The 25033-nt window shown below is 38.3% G+C and overlaps 5 protein-coding genes across 8 annotated transcripts in view; 2 read left to right on the top strand and 3 right to left on the bottom strand.

The window, feature by feature from the left end:
* The window catches only part of LOC136266008 (tudor domain-containing protein 5-like), a 17544-nt gene extending 16479 nt beyond the window's left edge, over positions 1–1065 (bottom strand). Inside the window, exon 1 of the mRNA XM_066060959.1 lies at positions 405–1065. Within this exon, the coding sequence (XP_065917031.1) occupies positions 405–951 (547 nt within the window). The 5' untranslated portion in view covers positions 952–1065. The remainder of the gene's footprint in view (positions 1–404) is intronic.
* On the top strand, positions 1032–7935 carry LOC136266013 (U11/U12 small nuclear ribonucleoprotein 35 kDa protein-like). 2 transcript variants are annotated; one of them, XM_066060967.1, is made up of 7 exons: positions 1032–1244; positions 1290–1367; positions 1457–1522; positions 1568–1638; positions 7449–7506; positions 7555–7630; positions 7680–7935. In XM_066060967.1, exons 1-7 carry the CDS (start codon positions 1103–1105, stop codon positions 7840–7842), a joined length of 654 nt encoding a protein of 217 aa, XP_065917039.1. In that variant the 5' UTR covers positions 1032–1102; the 3' UTR covers positions 7843–7935. The 2 variants fall into 2 exon arrangements, with proteins under 2 accessions (XP_065917039.1, XP_065917038.1); XM_066060966.1 differs by having other exon boundaries at positions 1033–1244; positions 7416–7506.
* Positions 7836–22523, bottom strand: LOC136266009 (transmembrane channel-like protein 3). Of its 2 annotated transcripts, XM_066060960.1 has the most exons (21): positions 22372–22521; positions 21970–22087; positions 21760–21918; positions 21629–21704; positions 21490–21571; positions 21332–21438; positions 21200–21280; positions 20972–21153; positions 20112–20259; positions 19983–20026; positions 19749–19932; positions 19586–19695; positions 17816–17879; positions 17440–17604; positions 9030–9097; positions 8858–8978; positions 8688–8806; positions 8516–8638; positions 8388–8466; positions 8308–8341; positions 7836–8250 (listed from the first exon to the last, which is right to left on the bottom strand). In XM_066060960.1, exons 1-21 carry the CDS (start codon positions 22376–22378, stop codon positions 7916–7918), a joined length of 2406 nt encoding a protein of 801 aa, XP_065917032.1. In that variant the 5' UTR covers positions 22379–22521; the 3' UTR covers positions 7836–7915. The 2 variants fall into 2 exon arrangements, 1 of the variants encoding a protein (XP_065917032.1); XR_010705861.1 differs by lacking the exons at positions 7836–8250; positions 8308–8341 and having other exon boundaries at positions 8440–8466; positions 8779–8806; positions 22372–22523.
* Positions 22121–24791, top strand: LOC136266012 (carboxyl-terminal PDZ ligand of neuronal nitric oxide synthase protein-like). Its single transcript, XM_066060965.1, has 9 exons — positions 22121–22288; positions 22527–22630; positions 22678–22749; positions 22800–22892; positions 23053–23108; positions 23189–23297; positions 23354–23770; positions 23844–24056; positions 24147–24791. Exons 1-9 carry the CDS (start codon positions 22207–22209, stop codon positions 24546–24548), a joined length of 1548 nt encoding a protein of 515 aa, XP_065917037.1. The 5' UTR covers positions 22121–22206; the 3' UTR covers positions 24549–24791.
* Positions 24620–25033, bottom strand: part of LOC136266010 (guanine nucleotide-binding protein-like 1) — a 53411-nt gene continuing 52997 nt past the window's right edge. For both annotated transcript variants that reach the window (XM_066060961.1, XM_066060963.1), the window contains exon 18: positions 24620–25033. In XM_066060961.1, the coding sequence (XP_065917033.1) occupies positions 24828–25033 (206 nt within the window). In that variant the 3' untranslated portion in view covers positions 24620–24827.

The following is a 25033-nucleotide window of genomic DNA, read 5'->3' as shown; positions in this document are numbered from 1 at the left end:
CCCCCAAGAAAAACTTTATGTACAGGGTGTACTAGGTATCTCCAACATGGACAGTAGTTCCATCAATCATGTACAGCTGTACTTGCATATCCAGTACAACTTCAGTTAGACGTGCAATTTCAAACTCACCTTGTGGCTGGTGGCAATGCTCATTTTTGAATTATCTTAACTACAGGCTTACAAAACACAGCACTGTGTTGGTATAATCATTCTAGTCAGTCTATAATAAGCTGACATATTAAATCATGACACTACAATATATTTGTAGGTGCAGGTGGTGCACATTCAGTTCCAACAAAGACAGTGACAAATGGGCCATATAGACTTAATCAAAAGGTGTTGATTGAATTCATCAAATCACACAGATGCAGACACATATACTATTAAATAGAAAACTAGCTTACTTGACTCTCCTCCAACAACCATTGTCCTACCATTAGCATCTCTCTCAATCTGCAGTACATCTGGTAAGTAATTTATCAACTCTTGTAAACTATTGCATTTCAGCCTTCGCAATGAAAGATAGTAACCAAATCTACGAGCATAGGCTTCTTCAAATTGCTCAATTGGTAGTCCATTTGGGTAGGAGTACATTAGCTGCCTAAGACAGCCTTGGATGTGAAAAGGAATTGAAGGAGTTGTGGTCCTTCTTACAGGCTGTTCACTCTTCAGTTGATGGTACCCAGTATTTTTCTGCCGAGCTACCATCTTTGCAATATGCTGCGTACTCTCGTCTGCTACCCCGCGGAAAAGTGCACCTTGTTGTAAAATTCGGACAACATCTGGCATGTCATATGCCATTTCCAACACATTTCTGTATCCAAAATCTCTTAGCGGCAAATCTTCTCCAAATACGCCCTTGTAATCCTTGAGTAAGCTCCGCGGGGTGCATCCTTGCTTTGAGGATATCAGCAAGGCCCGTACTCGCTTCCTTAGCTCTTCTCTATCCATTCAAAGACAAAAACCTATACTTTCGCATCAAGCATGTGCTTCTGCGCATGTACTAGGAGTTAACCTGCCCACATAAATTTACAGCAGTTCTAATAAATGCGCAGTTCTAGGAATGTAATGCGAGGTGCTCCCAATTAATACACACCTAAAGATGCAGCAAAGCTACACGGGTTACAGGTGGGCGAGATTGTGTTCTGATGTAGGTCGATACGACCCTTTAATGGCTGGAAGCATTGACGGAACTGATACGGTGCCGCATGATGGCGGAATAGTTCGAGCCATCTCAGCGAAGTGTAAGAATTTGTATTGTAATGGTACTAATGTGATATGCACAATAGATAAACCTAACAAGCAAGTCACTGGTCGACCTGAGGCAACAATTTTCATAGCAAAACTGAACCACATTACAAATGAAGGTAAAGTTTATGCAAGGAGTATGATGTAGCTAGGCTATTTGCATATTGCCATATATACAAGCTTGCTAAATTGCAATATTATATTGTAGATACATTATGTGAAGCCTTTTCCAAGTATGGAAAGATAGTGCATTGTCGGATAGTGCGTGATATAGGTAAGGACGTACAATATAACAGGTGAAACTTCATTAATGGATTAGTAACACGCAGATCAAAAGGTTATGCTTTTATTGAGTTCAAACATAGATCAGATGCTGAGGATGCAGAACAGGTGACTACATATACTGTTATTGTATCGCATACCACACACATACACTGTTGTACTATAGAAATTTATAACATGTTTTAAAAATTGCTTGCTATAACACCACTATTGTGCCATCTTGATAAGAAGTAATGTAATATCTGTTTAGTAGTTTTAATATTTGTTGACTTTTATAGTATGTACATGTTGAACTGGATCATCAAAAGCATTTAATAACTCATGGATGCAATTACACACGATCTTGAAATTAGGCTCACTTGTAGCACTACTAGACCCACTAAAATTAAATGCCTGACAACGTTTATGGCTAATCTAATTTATTCACCATACATTTTCTATAGGGAAGCTATAAAAGTGTAGTGTCTATTCTACTGTAATTTATGCCATGGACAACCATACAATCTAGGTACTTAGTAATGCGTTTCACAAAGGTGGCCATGATCAGTTAAAACCATAGCAATGACATGTACAATAACACTGATGCATCATACAGTACAGTAGTACTGTATAAGTAGGGATAATGCAGAATTGGGCTTTTCCAGCCAGAAATATCACCCTAAACCAGCCTCAATTTTCCTTTATGACAACTTGGCAGTATTGGTTAGGCACAGCCAAGCCCAAAAATGCCTTCGTATCAACCCCCAAACTCTTCCAAAAAGTTTCTATGAAATTTTATAAAAATTTTCAATTTTATTCTAACTAACTGATGCCTTCAGCCAAGCATAACTCGACAATGGGTATAGCTATGGGCTTGATTTCTTCACTGTTCGACATCGCTTTGTCTGTAGATGTACCTTTTCACCAATGTAGCAGTATGAACAATACACGCATGATGGACTTTCCTTTGGCCCCAGTTCTTTTCGCTGACAACACAAGGTGTTCATTTATTTGCGTTAGCGCATTAGTGGCTTCCTGCTAATAATTTATTTAGTACGTGCTGCTCGACTTCCTGTGCTGGCCGGTACATCTGTTTCTTGTGTAGGATAAGAACTCGTTTTTAGCAAAGTAGAACAGGCACATGCTGATTAGTTGGCACGGTATAATTGCTTGCTTGTGTTTCTTAACGCACTGCTTTGCTGTGTAAGCTGTTTGTACTAAGGTATTTCATTCTATGAACACTGTTAATTGTTTGTTTCTTGTGTGTTGAGTTCAACTGACTGTTGAGTGATTAAAAAACTCGCTAATAAAAGGACGTGGCCACTGTTATGCTTGCAATTATTCATCCCAAACAAAACAGGCACGAGTGAAACGAGTACAACGCCCTTTAATTAGCAAGTTTTTTAATTACTCACACTCTCATGAGATGACGTTACATTTGAGCGGTACCATAGAGTAGGGATTAACTAGAATATAGTGCACCAATAAAAAGTACTGAAACAAGCTTGAGTTAGTATATCATGGCAGCAAATTACTGTAGCACAAAAAGAATTGAATATTCACACTGTGCTGTGGAGTTTCATAATGCACAGTAGGGATATTCACTTCTTTTTGCGTTATAGTAATTTGCTTCATAATATACTAACTCAAGCTTGTTTCGCTACTTTATATTGGTGCACTATATTCTAGTTGATCCCTACTCTAGTTTATTTTTTCTTATACAGTATGAAACAGTATGGGATCACGCTAGGCATTTTGCATCTTTAAAACTACATGTGGCTGGTCTGTGCCCCAACTATATTGCTGAACTATCTCCGAAGGAGGTGGGCTCCCGATGCTGCAACTACTGTATATCGCCATATGCCTTGTCACTTGGCTTATCTGGAGACAATAAACTTTCTAAGAAGTTTGTATGTCCCAGGACCAATTAATGACAATAGCACTGCTTTTTTCTTCTCCGCTGCCTCGATTCCATTCGCTAGGAGTGTACAAGTAAAACACTATACTTCGATTGATGCCAGTTCACGGTGAACAGACTGAACCAAAGTGCCATCGTCATAGCTTGTTTCTGTCGTGAGTTATGATCAATTAAATAAGTGCCTGTTATTTATTTGCTGTATAATTGTTGCTGTACAAATCAAGTTTATTCCTGTTCCAACTGTCTAGTGCTATAACTCCAAGACTATTCAAAGCTGTATTGAGGCATTCCATATAGACTATGGACGTTTATCTGTGTTTAGATGGCACATACCGTATAGTAAAAAAACTTTGGCGGTAAAAAACTTAGGCAAATTTGGCGAATAGCGTTCAATTCGCCAAAGTTTTTTTCGCCAATTATTTTAGATCACACGAGCACATTGAGCCAGAACTTGAGATGAAGGCCAGCTCGTACCACCATGCAATAAAGATCGAGCTGACTTTGGAGATCTTCCTAGGAATGTGTCCCACAGTTGTAAGTCCTTGGGATAGCATTTCTAACCAGCTTCCCGTTTGCACGTCAGCTAGTTCATCGTCTTGCGATGGATTTGACCAAATACTTTGATATATGTGATAACCTCTGCTACTGGAGTTCACTGAAAAAAGTAAATACAGTCGCTCTCGGCATCGCAGGAGATAGCGAAGCACTCCTTAGCTCGAGCCTTAGCTAGCATGGTGTCGTTATATCAGTAGCTACAAAAGTACTGCTACAACAACGCTAGCTACCTATTCACTTACTACACTACTTAACTGATGAGCTGACACCTTGTATCCTTACGTACCGTACAGTAAAAACTTTGGTGGTAAAACTTTGGCGAATATTATTTCAATCGCCAAAGTTTTTTCTGCCAATTTTCTCAACAGGGGGGTTTTACACACTTTTTTACCGCCAAAGTACTCACACTTTTTTTTAAAAAAAAAAACAAGGCTATTAACCTCCAGCTACTTGTTGACTTCTACTGCGGAATTAACCCAGTCCCCTTTATTCCCCCTCTTGAATTGGATATTCCCAACTTCATTTAGAAAATGGTATGCATAATATGCTTTGATCTTTGGAGGATAATGAGGTCTTGAAAATCCACTAAGAGACCTGCTAGCAGGTTCTTAAAATTGTTTAGAAACCTGCTAGCAGAAAGACCTCGAGCATCACAAATCTCTGCAATGCTCCCTCAAAGCATATTCAGGCTGATAGCTTGCAGTGGGCGACCAGTCACCCAGGCCAACAGGTAGTTAATCACTCTATTCATTTTATAGGCATGCCTAAAAGAATTTGATTATGGGAGGTAAAATCTAACGTTGTACACATGTTTGTTATAATGAACGGAGAAGTCCAGGGAAATATCAAGGAAAATTCTGTTTAGTGCCCATTTGTTTCTAGAGTGTTGTAAGGCTGTATTTGTCTTGTACTAAAGTATGGATGGACTTTACTAGACCTAAATTGGTAAGCTTCCTTGTAGAAATGTTATTCTGCACTACGTGTGAAGTGGGTGCATGTGGTCTGTATTGATATTGTGCCTGTTCTGTGTACTACTGTGGCACTACTAAAGGTCATTCCCATCGTATAAATCTACACAAGCTGCTTCTTCAACACGTATGTTCTTTACACTACTGTGACTGGCTACCGCTAACCCAGGTTGACATTATTATCGATTACTGCCGTTTCCCTGTGCCAGATCCAATTCAGGGGAACTGGTGTGAGCTTTGATTTTTTCAGCACTTCGACGAAAGCGCCACGATTATTTCAGAACATATAACCCAATCCCACAATGACTCCACCTGTATATGTCCATATAAAACATACCGTACAGCATAATAATTTGACGGGGGAAAAATATGACAAATTCATTATTGTCAAATATTTACAAGGAAATTTTTGACCATAGATAATAGACACCCCTACGTGGATTGGAAGCACACATATAGTGTCCATACAAAAGTACGTGACTATCTGCGTTTCGCGCCTGAAGTTTTGAAACACTCTTTCTCACTTGAAGATTCTGTTTTACTGTCTGGATACAGCTCGGTTGTTTTAACTGGTCAGTTTAGTAGATTGTTTCTTGGATGGCGATTAGCCTACTACTGGTATAGGCACTTTCCGTATAAAAAGTATTTGCACATGTTTGTAAAAATGACGGGTTGAACCAAGTCTAGTTTAAGGCTGATGCTTATTATTTACTAGTGCTATGTGTACTGGTATGGATTTCATGGTACATTCGCTCCAGTTTAGCCAAGTTCACTAATCCCGCCTCTCGTATCAACCTTTCGCACTTGTCAAACTTCTAGCTAATACCAAGAGTTCATAATATAAAAAGAGAGGTTATATTATGAACTCTTGCTAATACACATCAGTACAACCACTATGAATAGGCCAAACCTTATATTCCATAGCGGTGCACCTACTACTCGCCAGTAAAGAAAACATGTTCTTATAAAAATCCACTCTGGGTACTGTGTACAGTATAAGGGGTGCGAAGCGCGGATAGATTAGGTGACGCTTAGAAGTTTCCAATCCAGTATGGGATGTCTATTATCTATGTTTTGACGAATGTGCTGACTTCAGCATTGTAATTTATAATTAACCAGTCACATGAGCTTTGATGAGGAAAAATTTGACGAATTGCAACAATTCGCCAAAATTTCCCCCCCTTTAAATTATTACGTTGTACAGTACAATTTCTAAGTTAGTTAGAGACCACACCCTCGGATCTTCATGCTAGAACTCTAGTGTACACTTTTAAAATTATTTACATTAAGGGTGCTCGCTGATATTTGAAGCCATACAATGCATGATTTTGTACTGCCTCTTATAACCAGACAACGTGTAAAATGAATCCATATGGTACTTATATTGGTAGTGGTTCCCCTTCTCTTCAACGCAAACCAAACAGAATTTCACTAGCCTTTACCGTTCTATAGCTACGTGAAATTCTTTCCAGAGCGCTTAAATTGAAACTAGTCCTTCATTTTTACCACTAGAGCGCTGGAAATTGCGCTAAATATACTAAAGGTTACAACTCACATATCTATGAAAAGTATTAATCCATAGCTTACATTGATAATAAGTAAGCCCTGAAAGTGTGTTTCACTAACCAAACCCTCGCGTTTCCATCGCCATTACTCGCGAAGCCATAGTGATACGGACAAAATCTTTTCATAGTCCTGTAGAGAATTTATCTGCCTATCTCCGTGCAAAATTTGAAGCTTTTACGGCTATCACTCAAAAACTAGTTTTATTTTTTAGTAAACATGTGCAAAGATTGCGTGCGCCCAACATTATTGATATAATAACCACACAAATTCCTATTAACCGCAATCACCAACTTTTCAAAAATAACATGTCATAAATGCTGTTCAAAACACAAAGAAGCTCAGTTTTCACTTCTTCACACACGGGAACAGCTTCTTGTTACGCCTGGAGTCTCCAGCAAGCCGCTCTTCATTAGTTCATTAGGTTGCGCTAGGCATGCCATCATCTGCAGCTTGTAACGCCTTGTGATTCCAGCTGGTAACATAGTCCCCTACATAAGCAGCTTACAATTACAATACAAACTACCAGCATACCCTATCACTTGAGAAAACAAGGCACGAATGCATGTTAGCTACAAGCGAAACATGCGTTCACACTTGTCGCTTTATAATAACACTTACTTTTAGACTAATTCACGCTAGTGTAACTCTTGATCCATCAGACAATCATTTGCTAACACTTCAGCGACCATTTTAAACTAAAAAACATGCTGCTCTTCCTCGTGGCACAAACACAGGCGCTTAACACTGCTAATTATGATGCAACAGCCGCATGTGGTTTCTGGGATGGCACTTAAACGGCTTCAAATATCAGCGAGCACCCTTAATAATTTTTAAAGTATTGTACTAAACAATATTTTAAGTGCCTAATTAAAACTAATACATACATTATATAAATGTAGGGTGCCAACAAGACATACATTGACAATTCACAGATATTTGTGGACATGGAATGTGAACGAAGTTTGCCAGGCTGGAAGCCCAGAAGACTAGGTACATCTGAGTACACAAAACTACAAACAGTATGTGTACAAATTTCAGGTGGAGGTTTTGGTGGAAAGAAGGAATCTGGGCAACTACGATTTGGTGGTAAAGATCGACCCTTTAGGAAACCAATGTGAGTGTGTATACACTAATGAAACACAGCATTAAAAAAAATTGTGCAGAGTTTTAGGAACAAATTCATTGCAGAGAGGGAAACAGGAAGGTGAAATTCATGGTACAAATAATAGAAGAACTTTCTCTGAGCAGTACAGAAGTGGCAGAGATAGTATTAGACACTACAAATCACACAGTTATGATCGAAAACATCGTTCAAGGAGTAGATAAAATAAGCACATTTATATACAGTACTGTAAATATGTACAATAACATTAATTTGTGTAGTTACAATCACTTTGAGTCAGTGTGTGTTCTGACAAACAGTCCCAGTAGGTAGAGCACTATTTTGGTAGCTTTCAGACCATGATAATATATTTGAAGAAGTAGAGACATATATGAAGTCAGAAACACTGGATGTATTCATAGTAGAATTGCTCATGGTAGGATACATTGATCGATCGACATTATTGTGAATAATAACACTTGGCTTATCTTGCACGTAAGTGTGAAATGATTGCAATGAGCACACTGAGAATGTAGCTGAAGATATTCCATTTCTAATTGAATCTCTTGGTTGGTTATTTGCATGATGTTCATTGTCCACTGACAACGCAGGTATGTCATGGTGAGAAATTGCTAGTACACATAATACAAGGATGTACTTAACTAATGGTTGTACATTGTTGCTCTTACTCTGAGCTATCCTTTCTCTTGTTTCTCTACGTTCCTAAAATAATCAGATCATCACTGACTAAACTAATTTAGCATCATACCAGAAGCAACTGAACTTTCAAGTCCTTGTTGATTTCTTTCAGCACATGTGCTAGTGCTCCATAATAATATATGATGATGCTTTATATACAACTGTATGTAAGTACAATAGGTGTATACATGTGCTTACCAAAGTAAAATTATTAGAGGTACCACAACTGCAGTAGTTCTCAAATACCCAATTGCATTTTGCAGTGCCTTTGGCCAACTAGCCAACTCAAAAGTAACAATATCCATCATTTTACTTAGACCCCTAAGTAACTTGTCTTGTAACACTGGGTAAACTATAATGTAACAGCTACCTGTATGGTCCACATGTAGTAGATGGAGTGATTTCAAGAACAGCATAACCAACAGGAAAAAAAGTCAAAAATTGCATTAACAATAACATACCCAAATAAAAATTGTTTGTTGAAGAAATCTATTAAACAAATTACAATAACCTTAATTTGTTATCATGCATATACAATACCTTAAACATGTCTTTTGGTGGTTTGTTAAATAGTATTACTCCTATCAGTCTGATGTAGAAAAGGACCACATATTTAAAAGTGTTTATAGCATATAACAGTGGACAAAACAAGATCCCAAGCCTATGTCATATATACCTGCAAATTATTATTGCAGAAAATACAAAAACATACCAAACCAATGCTTGACTGTAAATTAATTGCAAAACACTTTCTGCAACATTGAACTCCAGGCGGTCAATCTACAGGGTACAGTATAACAATTGTGAATGTGTGAAAGTTAACTTGAGGGCAATTAAAACGCTTCTAAATATATAGAGATGTACATACAGTTTTAAAGTATACAGTAGTGTTTATATAGTACCTACATGTGTATAGGTTTGCACTTTTGTGCCAATAAATATCACCAAGAGTCCAGGACTCTTGATATCACATACCCAAAATCCAGCCCCACTTTTCCTCCCGGCAACATAATACCCCCAGAACAACCAAAAACTGCCATTTCAATGAGTTTCATTTAGCAAATTTTCTTTTTTTGATTTACTGATCATGATTACACGGATGCCTTCAGCAAAACATGAACCAATATTATGTGACTATATTAACAATACAGGCTATATTTCTTCACTGTTCAATGTTCCTTATGCTCAATAATGTGCCTTTCAATACAGCGCAGTGTCATATTTCTTTCTCCATGGTGTATTGTTACATACCTACACCCTGAAATTCAGGCATGTACACTATGTATTGCTTTACAGCCTGTGAACTGCCTGCTGCACGCAGTAAGTTAGAGTTAAAGCCAGGGGTGTGGGCATGGGTGGGCATTTGCCCAACCATCACAAACTTTTGCCCAACCATCACAAGTAGCTTAAGATTCACACGAGGATTCACAGCAGCACACAAAAACAACCCTATGTTAATACTGTAAAGCGTAAATGTGTACCTCATTTGTTGAACCACGACTTCGAAATAGATGGTGTATCACGTGATCCATTATGTGGAAAATCCTTTGGAAAGTCCCTATAATTAATGTAGACGCACATGCTACAATCCTTTATGCGGTTTAAATTCAAAATTTAAAATGGAGTCGAAGCGTGGTGCACTAATATAGTCGTGCTACTGTATCTCTAAGTCACAGTGAGTGATAATCATCAGTAGGATTCAGTGTGGATGGTGCTGGCAGCAAAAGATTTCATTTCAGTGGACTTGTCAAGCGTATTTTTTTGATAAGGAAAGTGCCTAACTTACAGCTGATGAATAGTCTCGCGTAGCCAGGCTCTTTTCTTTCTTTTGTGTGGGGGCGGGGAAAGAAAAGGGTATGGTGAACATAGTATAGCATGGTCGTTGGGTTATCCCGAGACTGTGGGGATTCTACTGCGCAGCTTCCGGATTGTTGATTGGCACGAATGACGTGATTTGCTAATATTAGCGTCATTTGCATCCTGTTACCATAGCTACTACTGAAATATCTATGGTAACAGGAGGCAAATGCAGCAGATCACGTCATTTGTACCAAACAACAATCCGGAAGCTGCGCAGTAGAATCCCCACAATCTCGGGATAGCCCAATGACGATGCTATACTATGTTCACCAGACCCTTTTCTTTCCTGCCCCCACACAAAAGAAAGAAAAGGGTCTGGCTACGCGAGACTAGCTGATGAAAGAAAACGGGAAAACGTACTCTTCTAGACAACAATAATGGCATATACAAATGGAGCTGCTGGAAATGGAGAAAAGGTCAAGTCATTACAAAGTGTCACGTGCACAATTTGTACTGATTAACTGAGTTGTGGTTTACACCAAATTCATGCAAAATGTACATTGGCTGCTATAAGTCAGGGATGAAGCATTCTAGGCATGCCGATATTTGTGATAAGACACTATAGTTCATAAATTAGCGCCTCCGGCCTTCATTTGGGGCCATGTGGCATTTACTTGAAAAAGCATTACACATCGTTGTGATGGTTGGTCTGTAAGCTATACAGCCAGTTGATTGTTGTAAATATGTGATGAACTGTTTACATTGTTGGTTCAGCAGTTTGATGTCACGTGATACTCAGCTATGACGATCGTCGGTGGATGCCTGCCCTACCAGTTTAATAGAATACCATATAGCTAGTAAATGTTTACATACATGCAAGCAGCGTTTGTTTACATTATAGCATAGGTAGCTGTAGGCCTTGTGTGCATACACTTTTCATATTTTTCTTTGATAATGTCTCACATAAAAGTGAGCGTGTTTCTTGTGTGTGTAGTTAAGTTGATGTTAGCTATGCTCAACCATCAAATATTGGCTGGCTACGGCCCTGGTTAAAGCACTGCCACGTGTGTGTATGGAAAATACAGTATGAGGGGGTGTGTCGAGAGGCTAATACAGCACGAGGCAAAGCCGAGTGCTGTATTTGCCTCGAGACACCCCCCGAGTACTGTATTTTGTTGTACACACAAGCAAGGCGGTGCTTTAAGTGTTATATTGTACTTCCTGGTCGTCTGGCTCGGAGCGATTTTCTCTAGTATTCAAACTGCTGCGATTTTCAGTGATAAGGATATCAGTAAGTACTTAACTAATCTATTTCTAGTCGTAGAATGAACTAATAGGATTAGTTTGGCTAGCTTTAGCGATTTACAATGCCACGCACGTGATCAATCGTGCTGTCTTTGTGATGTCATGTTTAAAAAGCTTCGTGATCAGATGATCAATAAGTGTTTATACTATCTATTCCTAGCCGTAGAACGAACTTGTAGGATTACTTGGGCTGGTTTTAGCGATTTGCAGTGTGCAACACTCCTTAAATAAATTCTCTGCATAACTGTATTGCCCAATTAAGCGCATAACTGTATTGTATTTGCCCAATTAGCTGCAAAACTGTATGGACAATACGATATGCGGCATCGCTTTGATCTTCCCACGCAAAGTACAATATAGATGGTTACAGGTCTGTTATTATTATAAGATGGTTACAGGCCTGTACGGATCACCTAAATATGCCATAAGCCTGTTATAAACACTCTTAAATTCTTACAGTATATTATACTATACTTTGCGTGGGAGGATCAAAGCTATGCCGCATATCGTATTGTCCATACAGTACTAATCAACTGCATAACTGTACTGTATGAGTCATACAGTACAGTTTTGCAGCTAATTGGGCAAATACAGTTATGCGCTTTATTGGGCAATTACAGTACAGTTATGCGGAGAATTTATTTAAGGAATGTTACGCACTGCAAATCGCTAAAACCAGCCAAACTAATCCTACTATGATTAGAAATAGATTAGGCCACAAAAAATTAATTATATGTTTCTGGTTTTTTTTACCCTATTATTCTTGCTATGTCAAATGTAGTGTACCACATCAAAAAAGTTGCAAAAAAAAAAAAGACAAGCCTGGTCACCTGGTCAATTTTGGGGGAATTGGTAGGACCAGAAACAAATAATTAACTTTGCACGGCCTTAGTTAAACACTTATTGATATCTGATCACCGAAAATCGCAGTGGTTTGAGTAATAGAGAAAATCGCTCTGAGCCAGACGACCAGGAAGTACAATATAACAGTTAAAGCACTGCCTATGCTTGAGTGTATGAAAAATACAGCACTTGGGGGGTGTCTCGAGGCAAATATACATGCGCGGCGGTGCTTTAACCATAATATAAAAATGTTACCTGTAAGAGTTGCATAATCCTGTTACATTTTGTGGATGGTATTAAATTAGTGATTTAGTATGTCAGCAGGCCTGTGTCTTCCCATAATCCGTACTAACAGGCTTGTGTTACATTTTAGACAGGCCTGTATTTGTAAACTGGTAATGAGTCTGTAAAATGTTAAGTGCTGTAACAGGCCCATAGAAATGTAAATGTTTAGGTCTGATACAGGCCTGTAAACGCTGCTGCATTTCAAATCCCACAATGAAACACGACACTTGTTGGTAAGGTTATAAATACAAATGAAACCTTTGGAGATCATGTAGTGTAATGTGAGTCAGTAAGTGCATGTACTGTAGGGATTTGGGAAACTTGCTAAGTGGGTTATTAGCAATAAACAATTACAGAAACCAGTGGCAACAGAAGTCACCATAGTGACAGAGTACATGTATGTACCGGCCTGTAAGAACTGCTTTTGCAGAATGTACTAGAGCACATGACTGTGACAGGAGTGTAAGTCAATAGTTTACAACCAACATGTAGAAGGGCTGTCTGACCATCCTGCTACAGGAATGGTCCAGGAACAGAGGAGGTCTGATGCATTCATGTGAGCCATAAGGTTGTACAGAGAGCCAATTTCAGGAAGGTAATGCTTGAATATTTGTGCCAATCAAAACATGCTAAACCCATCAGTGTAATTAACCCCATTCAATCCCGATGGTCTTAATACACGCGATCCATTGGAGACTTACTCATGTGATTAAGAGCTCACTTTAAAAAATACAAAACAAACATCCAACAATAAACATGGATGAAACAGATTTTAAATTTATCCAGTGAGCCTTACAATCTACAACACTGGTAAGTTAAGGTTACTACGTAACAAACAATCTACTTCATATGACTTAGAATGTGGCATGGCTTTGCGCTGATATGGGGTATGGAAATGTGGTTGCCTTGTGGCATAAGTTGGTCTACAGCATTTCTGTTAGGCTATACACACAGGCAAAATAGAGAATGTACACAAACCTTCGTGTGCGTGTGTGTGTGTGTGTGTGTGTGTGTGTGTGTGTGTGTGTGTGTGTGTGTATACGGCATCACCCAAATTCAACGCCATGAGCAATTAACTCACTCATAAACAGCCATTTAGTTTGCAAGTCGTTAGGGGCTTGGCAACTATTTTGTTGCTCACGAACAAAACAGCTGTCACACCTCTTTATTAGTGAGTACTTATTTATAGCATGTTCACGTTGAGCTGAATCCTGAAAAACAGCTAAAAATTGAAAGTGGATTTTTTCTCAACAGAGTTAACATTTCAGCCAACCAGATTACAGCCATCCATTACAAGTTCGGGAAAGGGCTGTAATGGACACTGTACTTATATGGCTTCCACATAGGAAATGTATTGTGAAAATTTTGATTGGCCGTAAACATTATGTGAAACATTTGAGCAACAAGATTTTGAAATATTTTTAGCGGATCAAGCAGCACTACAAATGAGCCAAATTTCAAGATCGTGTGTAGTTGCATCCATGAGTTATTAAATGTTTTTGAGGATTCAGCTCAACGTGAACGTACTATAGTGCTCACGATGTTGTGTTTGGTTTGTACAATATGTGTGTGTTTGAGATGAACTAGAACTGGTCACTTCACCAGGCAAATATCTCCAGTCTCTGATAGTGGCTGGCATTTATTTATATTAAAATAATGAGCATATATTTATGTAATCATATATATACGACTCTTAACAGGGATTGGAAAACGGCATCACCTGCCCAGTATACTACCTGTACAATTGACGTCACTGGTTAGATACGAGGAGCATTTCGCTTGTTACCGCTTTGAAGAGCATGAAAAGACTAACATTTCTCTTTACTGCAGACTGTCAGTGTAGGTTTAGTAGAATATGAAAGTTCTCTCAGGTTGAGCGATACAAGTTGCTTTGGTGGAAGTCACTGACTGGCCTTTCCCACAGAAGAAACTCGTCATATTGTGCCATTTCGGAATCGCATCTACACCAAGGTACGTTTCTGTTCCTGTAGCAGCTGTGTACACCTTCTGGTATCGACGATACGTGGCTTTTTAGAACCCCTTTGGTTATTAGAATTGAACAGTATGGTTTGTAAGCCACACCTTTAGTTTAAACGCTGCATATTTCCTTGGTTACAACTTCGTTAGGTGTTGTTGCATTGTCATGTCTCTGTTCTCCTAACTCTGCACAGCTGCTGTCTAGCGTAACCGTTTCAAGCTTTAATCTAATGCCAAAGCTATGGAACAAAGCTAGTAGGATGGTAGCACACTTTGCTCTTAGGCTCTAAATCACTCTTGCAAAACCTTTAAAACTTCATTACAGGAAAATTAAATTAGCATACGATACAAATTACGGAAACCACCCGTAACATTCGAAACAAGCCTATTTCTGGCATGTGACGCCGTTTCCAATCCCTATTAGGAGTCGTATATCTATGATACAATTGACACAAAATCTTATAACGTTTACTTCGTGTCAGCCCTCCTCTGATCCAAGGGCAGTATATCTACAATACAGCACTGTGACAGGCTACTGATATACACATATGTGAATATACCACTCTGCGTGGGCAGTTCAAAAGCACCGCCAGTGCCATAATTTGTATATTGCACTGCTGCAGACCGCAGCGAGTGCATTATAACTTATAACGCACTGGTTGCGGTTTTGTAGACCACAACGAGTGCATTATAAGTTATAATGCACCAACCGCAGTGCAATATACAGATATTGCACTGGCTGCAGTTTTGTGCAGCATAGCACAAGTGCTGATGGCCAAGACCACTACGACACTTCACCTAATAGGTGGAAAGACACTTCACAGATCACTCGAATTCTTTTATAACCTGACATGTAAAGGTCGATTGTGGGCCATAACGTCACCAATACGTATAATGTTTACAAGCAGCCAATGGCGATCGAAAAAGTCAACGCGGGTGGCCACAACTTTAGTCTACATATATATAAACATACTTATACACCTTACTAGTGTGGTGCCATCTTAGCCCAGATTAAACTGTAGTCCACTTCGACAATGACTCAATAAAACTAAATAATACTAACCTTTACGTTCGATTGTGGTAACCAGTTTTGTCATGCCACCAGATTCGAGTTTAACCAGTGTGAATAGTAAGAATTAGACTAGTATCGTTTAGTAGTTTACTTAAACCGTCTATTTAGCAGATTTTTTTCGCTCGAGAGAATCACTATGGCGATTAGTCTGGCGCTTAGTCTATATGGCGATTGAGTGATCACGCTGGCATGCTGAGCACTACATGATGAGAGTCGAACAGCGAATGCAAGTTAGTGAGTATAACCCATAGCATACTAGCTTTCAATATCTCAGGTGGCTGCAGTACTGCAGGGGGAACGTCATCGCAACGTCCGGCTTGGTTACCCACAATCGATGTTAGAAACCTGGCCTTTATAAGTGTTACAGCTGTCTTGTGAGACTCTCCCCACCTATTAGGTGAGTGGTACATAACAGTTATACAACGTGCACTTGTGCTCTGCCTGTATAAACGCACTTGCCTTCGGGCCTAACGGCCCTCAGGCTCGTGCATTTATATCAGGCAGAGCACTCGTGGCCGTTGTATAACTATATAATATTGACAGGCTTGTAGACGGCTGTTAACAGGACTAATCTTTCAGGGTAATCTGGCATGCCAGATTTTTTGTGGGTAGCAGTAAACATGCTTCAGTGGCTTTTGTGTTGACTATCCCATTTATAATGTATTTTCGTAGTGACTAGATTGATTGCAGAGGCACTTAATGTACCAGCTTTCTTTGTAAGAACACAGCTAAAAATGAAGCAAAATGCCCACTTTGCTTTTGATAGTTGGAGTATGCATTCAGATACAAAATTTCTGGTGTAATATATATATATTAATACCATACCTGTTTCAGTGCCCATACAAAAGTCTCAATAGTAGCAGTGAAATTTATCCCGTATTTCACTGGTAGCAGTGAAAAAGTTGTAATTGCAATTTCATTGGCTAGAATTTATGTTAACAATTAGTGTTGACACGTGTTTAGTACATAGTGACAAATTGTGTACATGGCAACGCTAATGCACAGCATGCGTATATGCAGCGAGTATGGCATTAACTGGGAATAGCATGGGTAGCAGTGAAATTTGGGATAAATACCACTCTTGTTGTATTGGAAATGGTAAATTTCACTCGGCTTCGCCTCGTGAAATTTATCCCCATTTCCAATACAACACTCGTGATATTTATCCCAAATTTCACTGCTACCCATGCTATTACTAGTACATATATATATTCTTTTCTTTGATGTAGTTTTATACATTAATTTACCGGTTACAAGTTAAAATATACATATACGTGGAAATGTAAATTTGAGTAGAGATTATAAAAGTAGTGCATTATATATGGAGACTGCCTATACTTGCAGTAGGATCCCTGAGTTAAGTAATCCCTCCCTCCCCCCTTAGGTTTATACCTAAAACCTTGATGTGTAATGTAGATGTGAGGATACATCAATTTAGTGTGATGATTGACCATTTGGTTACATAACTTTTGGCAATTAAACCTTTTCATTTCTAATTACACATTTTCAAAATTGTCCTGGGGGCTTGCCCCTAGAAATCTCATGCTTTGCATTTTGTAACTTATAGTGATCCTCTCTCATATTCCTATACAACTAAACCCCCTACATTGCAAACAATTCACTTCCCCTCCCCCCAAAGCTTAATATTCTTGATTGAGCCCCGCTGAGTATTATTTAATCCCTACTTCAGTCACTACACTGACAAACTTAATGACAGAAATACTGAGGGTCTAGCTGTTTGCATAACTGAAGGTGTAGACATATGTTCTCATCGAATTCTTTTGCCATACATACATACATACATACATACATACATACAGCATCAAACAAGAACACTTACACGATCTTTCAGCTTTGATGGAGCATAGGATGCAACGATCCACACTATTCCATCAATAAAGAATACACTAAGAATCTCAGCACCCATCTGGCTCCAGGATAATTTATATAATTCTTGTCCCACTATTGTCTCCCAACAGCAAATCTCACGACCACTATCGTCACTCTGGAATGTACACGTGTATGGTATTGGAAGCCTTAATATGTGAATCCATCTGTATCTATTACAGATTACAGGGTAAGTGAATTGTGGTTGAGGGGGCACACTTGGGTGTAATTTACTCCTAAATTTGTTATGATGTGCTAGCTCCATAGCAGATACAGGATGTACATGAAGACAATTGTATTTTAATTTCTTCTTATATACATGTACTTACACAGTTGATAGACAGTAATGCTATTATGAGAACGTAGAGGCTGGAGACATATAGCAGAAACATGCTAAAAAATACACGAATTAGGATAAACACAAATACAGAACAAGGAATGTGTGGTATATACAAAGCGACCTTGTGTACTATATTATACCAAACCAGGTACTTGCCATCTTAATGAGGGATTAAATGTAATTTGGTCCTCATGCAATGGCCAACTTCTGACATACAGTAAAGAAACAATACGCAAGATATTCGTTGCACACAAATGTATGTAATGATGGAATTCACTAGAAGACAGCTAGTAGTCATGCTAAACTATCACTCACAACTGGCTGTTCAAGTCAAAGCACTTTGCTCTTGTTAGCTCAAAAAGTCAATTAAGATAGTTTTGCTTTTAAACACTAAGGCAGGCCCCCATTCAGTGGTTTTAGTGATAGGCCACACCCCCTTTACAGTACGTAAACACAAAAAATAAGAAACCTTAAATGTGAACAAGAGTAAACTCCATCTTGAAAAGCTTGCTTCCTTGTGCCGGTTTTGTGGACAGACATGTATACATTCAGTAGTGCCCACAGCCAGCATTTGGCCAGATGTGGGAGCATTTTTGGCTTAAACTACAGTACTTATTTAATTTTGTAAATGCATGTTATATGTCACATCTTCAATATGTGACTTAATTTTAGAAAACTGTCGATATACGCATTTATCAAAATTCGTTTTATTGGTTCTTTGTTGTCTACAGGGACAGAGGAATGGATTGGCTAAGTTTCAGCTTCATAAGATAAGCAGTGTGGGAAATACAGCAGTAGACACCCAGACAAATGAATAAATCAATATGCATAGAAGACATTGAGAAAATTATCTACAGGCACTTACATAAACCACCATAACTTACTGATACAACGGCATACGGAGTTGAATCTTTGTTCACTGTATTCGCCATGAATCTGTGCATCCACCAAGGTATTGTTTTTGCCGAAGATATTCTTCTGTGATCCGGAAGGAATGCAAATTTATTGAAGAAAAATCGTCGTAAATTCTTTCGTCACCGCAATGTAAACAAACGTCCATAACTCAGAAACCCACCTGTGTATGAAGATGAAACAAGGATTTTTGAACTCCCTATGAATAGGGGAATACGATGATGCATCCACTGGAGTGTCAGTTCACCACCAGCAAGGCGGTAAAAACTTGTGTAAATTTTTTTCTGAAGCTTGCATTTTTTTACCCATTGTTTTTGAATGCGTTTTATTACAAAAGTACTATTGTGCATATATCGACGGTTTTCTAAAATTAGGTCAAATATAGAGATTGTCAAATATCACTCCCAAGCTTATCACGGCTTTGGATATTTATATATGGAACTAGAATTTTTGCATGAGGGCATTGAATACCCATGTGTCTTCAATATTTATTGTAATATTGTATTATAGTATTAATGCTTTACAGTGACCAGCACTGAAGGTCTGCAGCAACATGTGCTGCAGCCTTAGGATTACCTAACCTAATTTCAAGGACTTAGACTTAGTGACTTATAGCTGAAAAGGTGTAACAGAAAAGGGGCCAAAGTAAGGAAAAAAATCCCTCCAACCCCAGGAATCGAACTGCAGGTCACCCAATGTCTAGTTGGGGCCACACTCAGTCTCCTCCAGGAGGGATGGATTTTCTTCCTTAAAAATATCCTAAAGTATTTATTGTATTAATGCTTTACAGGTAAAGTACACTGCAAAAGCTGTAGATATCTACATATATAAGCTAGCTAGACCTTACCGTATCAATGACACTTTAAGTGCAGTTCTAGGGTGATGTCCTTCTACCAGCTCAGCGATTAGAAACACTACCCTCATGACAAGAGTCCGTCCTATTATGACTATTTGTAGCTACAAACACAGTTGTGTACAACACTAAACATTGAGATATCCCACTTACGCACCTGGAATGACAAAATAAACAACCATACACCATCTATTCCTCGCTTTATAGCTTCTTCAAAGTTATTATCCATGACATCCCGTTTCTCAACATTTTCAACGACAAGGTATATTGCAAAACAAGTGACGCCAAGCAGAGTGATTATTACTGCATTCATGATGATACGAATAGATAGTTTACTTAAGCTAAAAAATGTGTTTTTATTGAATGGTCTTAAAATGATATAGTGTCAAACCTTGTTTGTTTCTTTTCTTCTCTTATAACTTCACCAACCATCTCCTATATATGTACAGTAGTACACATACACTGTGTTCAACTACTGTATATCAAAAGACCCCAATAAGAATGCATGCAGTGTACGTACCTTTAATTCAGTAGCAATGTGTAACACTTTCCTGCGAGCAGTATCAGCAAAAGTAACAGCATAGTCCCATCCAGTAAATAATCTTCTAGCAAATGGATATGGGTCAGTTGCATCTGATCTTTGTACAAGTTTGTACTTCTCAGTTACACTATAAAAATAGTCATAATAAGCCTATATATAATATAAATATTAATATGTCATGTAAATGCTCACACACTGAAATGAGAAAGTGATATATAACATAGGGATGCAACAATATGGGTAAACTCCATATTGGGTATTGTTTTCAAAATATTGCAATATATTGCTGCATTGCAATATTTGAATACGATGTTGAAATGTGATAAAGTGAATGTTGCAATTGTTTAAAAAACCCATATCTGTATGCTGAGGTACAGCAGACAGTATACCCACAGGTCAAGCAACCATCATCAAACGCATTTACAAGTAGCTAGGCTAGTCTCCTGTATTATCAGTGTTATATGTTCAGGATATAGCTTCTGGTCACCAATAAATCATTCAATTATTACTTTCTGGTGCCTTTGATGCTGGGTAATTATCCACAAACCACAGCTCTGCAGTATATTGCAATACAGCAATTACAATATTGTATTGTGGTAGAAAATATTGCAATATATCGATATATTGTAATATTGTTGCATCCCTAATATAACATGCTTCTACAATACTGTAACTATAGAGAACTAATTGTACTATATGGGCTTTCAATTATGTATGTATGTATGTAGCCATATATACAAGCAATGAACACTATACAATGACTGATATTCAAAGCTGGATTCTTTGCTCTTGCGTACACATAAAGAATTATAGTATAACTTTACAATTTCATTTAATACCTCATTAAGATAGCAATGATGCAAAACCCAAATGTCAATGGAATCATGATAATATAAGCAAGTGGAAGCTTATAATTCCAGCCAATAGATGGATCAGGGTTGTTTGGCGGTGGCATATATGGCTCATTTTGACCACAATCATAATAGCCATAGAAGAGTACTGAATATTCAAAACTATATCCCTGTGAAGAATAGAAGTTGAATACATTGTACATGAAATAAACAAACCTGTCCGTCAAATATAAATGACACAGATGATGAATTGGTCTTCACATCTGGTGGAACTTGAAGCCCATGGCCTGCACTAGTCTGTCAAATGTGTTGCTGTCAAAACAGTACGACATTTTTGTATACACCAACCTGTGGGAGGACTACGAATAGAAACATCAGTATTGACATGATAAGGTTTAGTGCACACAGCCAACGTAAAAACATAAAATACGATGCAACACTAGAGCCAAATTTTCCTAGAAAAGTATCAACATTGTTATATACAATAGTTTCAATTATGTTGGTACCTTCAACCCGTTTGATCAATGAGTTCCAAATTGTTAAGGTGTTTTGGATTTGAATAAGCTTAATCTTCGCCAAGGTATTTAACTACATAGATGTACATGTATAGTAACGCAACTAAAAGCATTTGATATATAAAGGTACCTGTATTGATCTGTCCTTTACTGTATCAATAGTGTCGAGCAATGTAGTATACCTACCAATTGCTTGTCTGTAATGTCTACAAAGTTGAGCCAATTTTTGAACAAGACAAAAATATGTTGTGTTGTTTTTACTTTACAGCTGAAACCTTTACATGCATGACCCATGGTTGAGCACGGATGGTCTTCAAGATTTTCCTCTGTTCTCTAATAAATCGGCCAACATTCAAATCCTTGGAAAGGCTTCCTCTTGAATTCTCAAGAGTTATTTCTGAATACTGTGCAGCTGACCGGCTATTACCAATTCCGTATACTCAACGGATACTACTATCACACTATATTCACCGTGTTAACTGTAAGTATCGCTGTCTGGCCATGAAATCTGCTTCGCTGAGACCTGGCACCACTCCAAAACTCTGCCATCTGATGTGCACATGTTCTTCATTCTCCTGGACATGATTACCTACAATATACAACAAAGCAATCGCACGTGAGCGATTAACACATTCTTCGCATTTTTATCACCAGGTTTATTGTGTGGACGCAGGCATCTATATCGAAAGTTGCACCTAGATTAACGCGATGGTTACGCTGGAAACAAACACTTTGGCCTTCGCCCGAGAAAGTTTTGCTAGGCTGTCTACCAGGCTATCACGCAGATTTAGTGAGTTTAGTAAATACAGACGCACTATTACACTTAATGGTAGACATTTAAATAAACATGGCTGCATGTATTACATACTTTACCTTCCATGCCAGCTGCGATACGCTCCTGTATCAATCTTATGAAATTTATTCCCTAGTGACGCTAGGTTTGCGAATCTTGTTTCCATGACGCGACATAGAATATTGCAATATTAAATGTGATTGGCTATTTTAGTGTTAATTTGTGTCTTTGGCAGGCCAGCGAAATAGGGACTATAATTTCATCAATGACACCCAGGATACTAGACTGCCACTTCACAATGAAGATGCCTTCGGCCATGGAATCAGGTTTAAATCCAAGGTAGTGAAGTTCATTGGTTTCTTAGCATACTTTATATGTATTCACAGTTCATTGGTAGTCTGGAAATTACTAAACCCAGTTCAAAACTGGACATTATTGCTGCAATGAGAAGAATTAGGGTGAGGTGCAATGTGCCATGAATATATATCATGATATGTACTTTTTACAGTATGAATTCAAGGTAAAAGGAATAAGAAAAGTCCGTTGTTATCTGCAAGTGTCAGTGGATGGCGCTAAAGTCACTAAAAGAAAGAGCAAAAGGGTAACAGTGTGTGTAACATATACTGGGCAGCCTAGTCACTTAATAAATTGGCACTCCTCCAAATGGGATTTATATACCTTGACTGAAAATTAGTCTTAAGACTTTCCCAAATACATTCCTTGGCATTATATATATGCATATTGTTTTTTGTTTCTTGTAGAAGAGCAAGACATATACAGATGAACAACTGTTCATTATGCAGCATCCTGTGTACAGGTAGAGTAACTAGTAACTGTATTCATTGCATATCTACTATATAAGGTGTTGTTGCTATGATGATATTTCTGATTGTTTAGAATTTTCTATGTGGCACATGATTCACAGGATCTCAATATTTTCTGCTACATCACTCGTGAAGTGCCCAGTAACACTTTTAGGTGTAACGTTTTTAAGTCTGCCAAACGGGTAAGGATGGTTTTTTTTTATTTCAATGGTAGTATATTTAAGTGTCCTTTATACAGAACCAGGCACTTCACATTGTGCGAACTATTGGCCAGGCTTTTGATGTTTGTCATAAAGCTAATCCTAAGCCACAGTTTAAGCGGCCAGAAAAGACTGATGATAATGAGAAACCACCTAATGAAACCAACATTGACGATGCCATTGAAAAGGCCAGTGAGAAAGCTGCTGAGGAAAAGAGTGGCGAGCCAGTTACACCAGGTAGTACTGATCTTGACGCTGCAGTTGCAGCTACACAGAAAGAAGAGCAACCAGCAAAAGCTTCTCAGCCTGATCATGATGAAGGCAAGGACTTGATGCACTTTAATCCAGATGAATTGAACATACCAAACGGGACATCTGATACTAATCTTGATCCTCTGTTTGGGGGAGTGAATGCACAGGTATCTTCTAGAGCAAGAACAGATGACAATCGAGAGGTATAGGATTAATTATTAAGTGTCAATCATGTTGCTTGTGTTACTATAATAATTATAGCTCATTTTTTTGTAGTCTGTTATAGAACAAAACCTTTTTGCCGATGACAGTAAAAAGGAGTTCAGCTCATCTTTCCTAGGGGAGATGTTAGTTGGTGGACAGATGGCCGGGGGTGCATCAGTATCAGCACCAGTCATGTGGGAATTTGAAAAGAAACAAATGTCAGCTCAGATAAGTTTACTTAGTACGCAGTTGGAAACAGAAACATCATCCAGAATTGAAGCACAGGTACAGTACATGTATATACGTACATGAATTCAATGTTAATAGGGTCCCATATTAGTGCTCATGAAACATCTCAGTCATGTGTTATTCTAGGCTCAAGTGCAGCACTTGTTAACACAGAACAAACAATTACTTAATCATGTACAGCAGTTGACATCACAGCTACAGAAAATACAGCAGCAGCAGACAGAGGAAACAGATGGACAGCCAAACACCAATGCTAATAATAATAATAGTGATGCCTTTAACGTTAGCTCTTCTAGTTCGTCATCCAAAAGCACTTCAGTTTCACCTGAAATCGTTGACCAAGTAGAGGCCACTGCTGATCACCAGAGCAACAACCCTTCCCCTCAGGCAATGAATCCACTGTTTGAGTATTCGTCTGACGAAATCAATTTGAATTCTAACCCATTGCCAGGGGACCCTTTCTTAGTAGATCCATTTAGCTCTTCCAATGGTGTGTCAGTAGAAATGGGTGGTGGTGATAGTTCTTAATGTATACATTATTTAAACTAAAAACTTTTTTTGGCTTTGTATAGTATAGATGGTACTTTTTTCATATACTGTACAGTATAAAGGTTATTTTATTTTAATGTAAATAACATGCAGAGTAGAGCTCTTCATTAATTGTTAGTATGTACATAGGATTGGCATATTTGATAACTGACAGTTCTCACATTATTCACATCATATTTGTGTACATTTTTTTTGAATAATTCATCACTTGTGTAGTACTGAGTTGCAGTTTTGTGAAGCTTTGGACATCAGATACATTTATGAATCATCAGACAATGAAACGTCATCATGTAAAGTTAACAAAGCATCAAACCGATTTATATGTATAGGTGGTTCAGATGGCATCTCTTCACCACTACTGTGAGTGCTGTCACTAAAGGATTGTACAATCTCTTTTTCAGATATCATTCCTTTGTCTTGCAATGTCTTTATTTTGTTAACTTCAGGATGAGCCTCCCAATATT

Source organism: Dysidea avara, chromosome 9 (genome assembly GCF_963678975.1).
Source record: "Dysidea avara chromosome 9, odDysAvar1.4, whole genome shotgun sequence".
Taxonomy (NCBI): Eukaryota; Metazoa; Porifera; class Demospongiae; order Dictyoceratida; family Dysideidae; genus Dysidea; species Dysidea avara.
Note: the sequence above shows the minus strand (reverse complement) of the source record. Positions and strands in the feature narration are given on the sequence as shown.

Bases quoted from the DNA above. Each gene is read 5' to 3' on its own strand.
- LOC136266012 (XM_066060965.1), top strand. From the start codon at position 22,207: ATGGTTACGCTGGAAACAAACACTTTGGCCTTCGCCCGAGAAAGTTTT. The intron at 22,631-22,677 runs GTAGTGAAGTTC...ATGTATTCACAG, and splicing joins GAATCAGGTTTAAATCCAAG to TTCATTGGTAGTCTGGAAAT. The intron at 22,750-22,799 runs GTGAGGTGCAAT...TACTTTTTACAG, and splicing joins CTGCAATGAGAAGAATTAGG to TATGAATTCAAGGTAAAAGG.
- LOC136266013 (XM_066060966.1), top strand. From the start codon at position 1,103: ATGCAGCAAAGCTACACGGGTTACAGGTGGGCGAGATTGTGTTCTGAT. The intron at 1,368-1,456 runs GTAAAGTTTATG...ATTATATTGTAG, and splicing joins GAACCACATTACAAATGAAG to ATACATTATGTGAAGCCTTT. The intron at 1,639-7,415 runs GTGACTACATAT...ATATAAATGTAG, and splicing joins ATGCTGAGGATGCAGAACAG to GGTGCCAACAAGACATACAT.
- LOC136266009 (XM_066060960.1), bottom strand. The intron at 17,880-19,585 runs GTAAGGTCTAGC...TGTATTTTTTAG, and splicing joins CTTAAAGTGTCATTGATACG to CATGTTTCTGCTATATGTCT. The intron at 8,251-8,307 runs GTAAGAGCAACA...TATGTGTACTAG, and splicing joins AAGAGAAAGGATAGCTCAGA to CAATTTCTCACCATGACATA.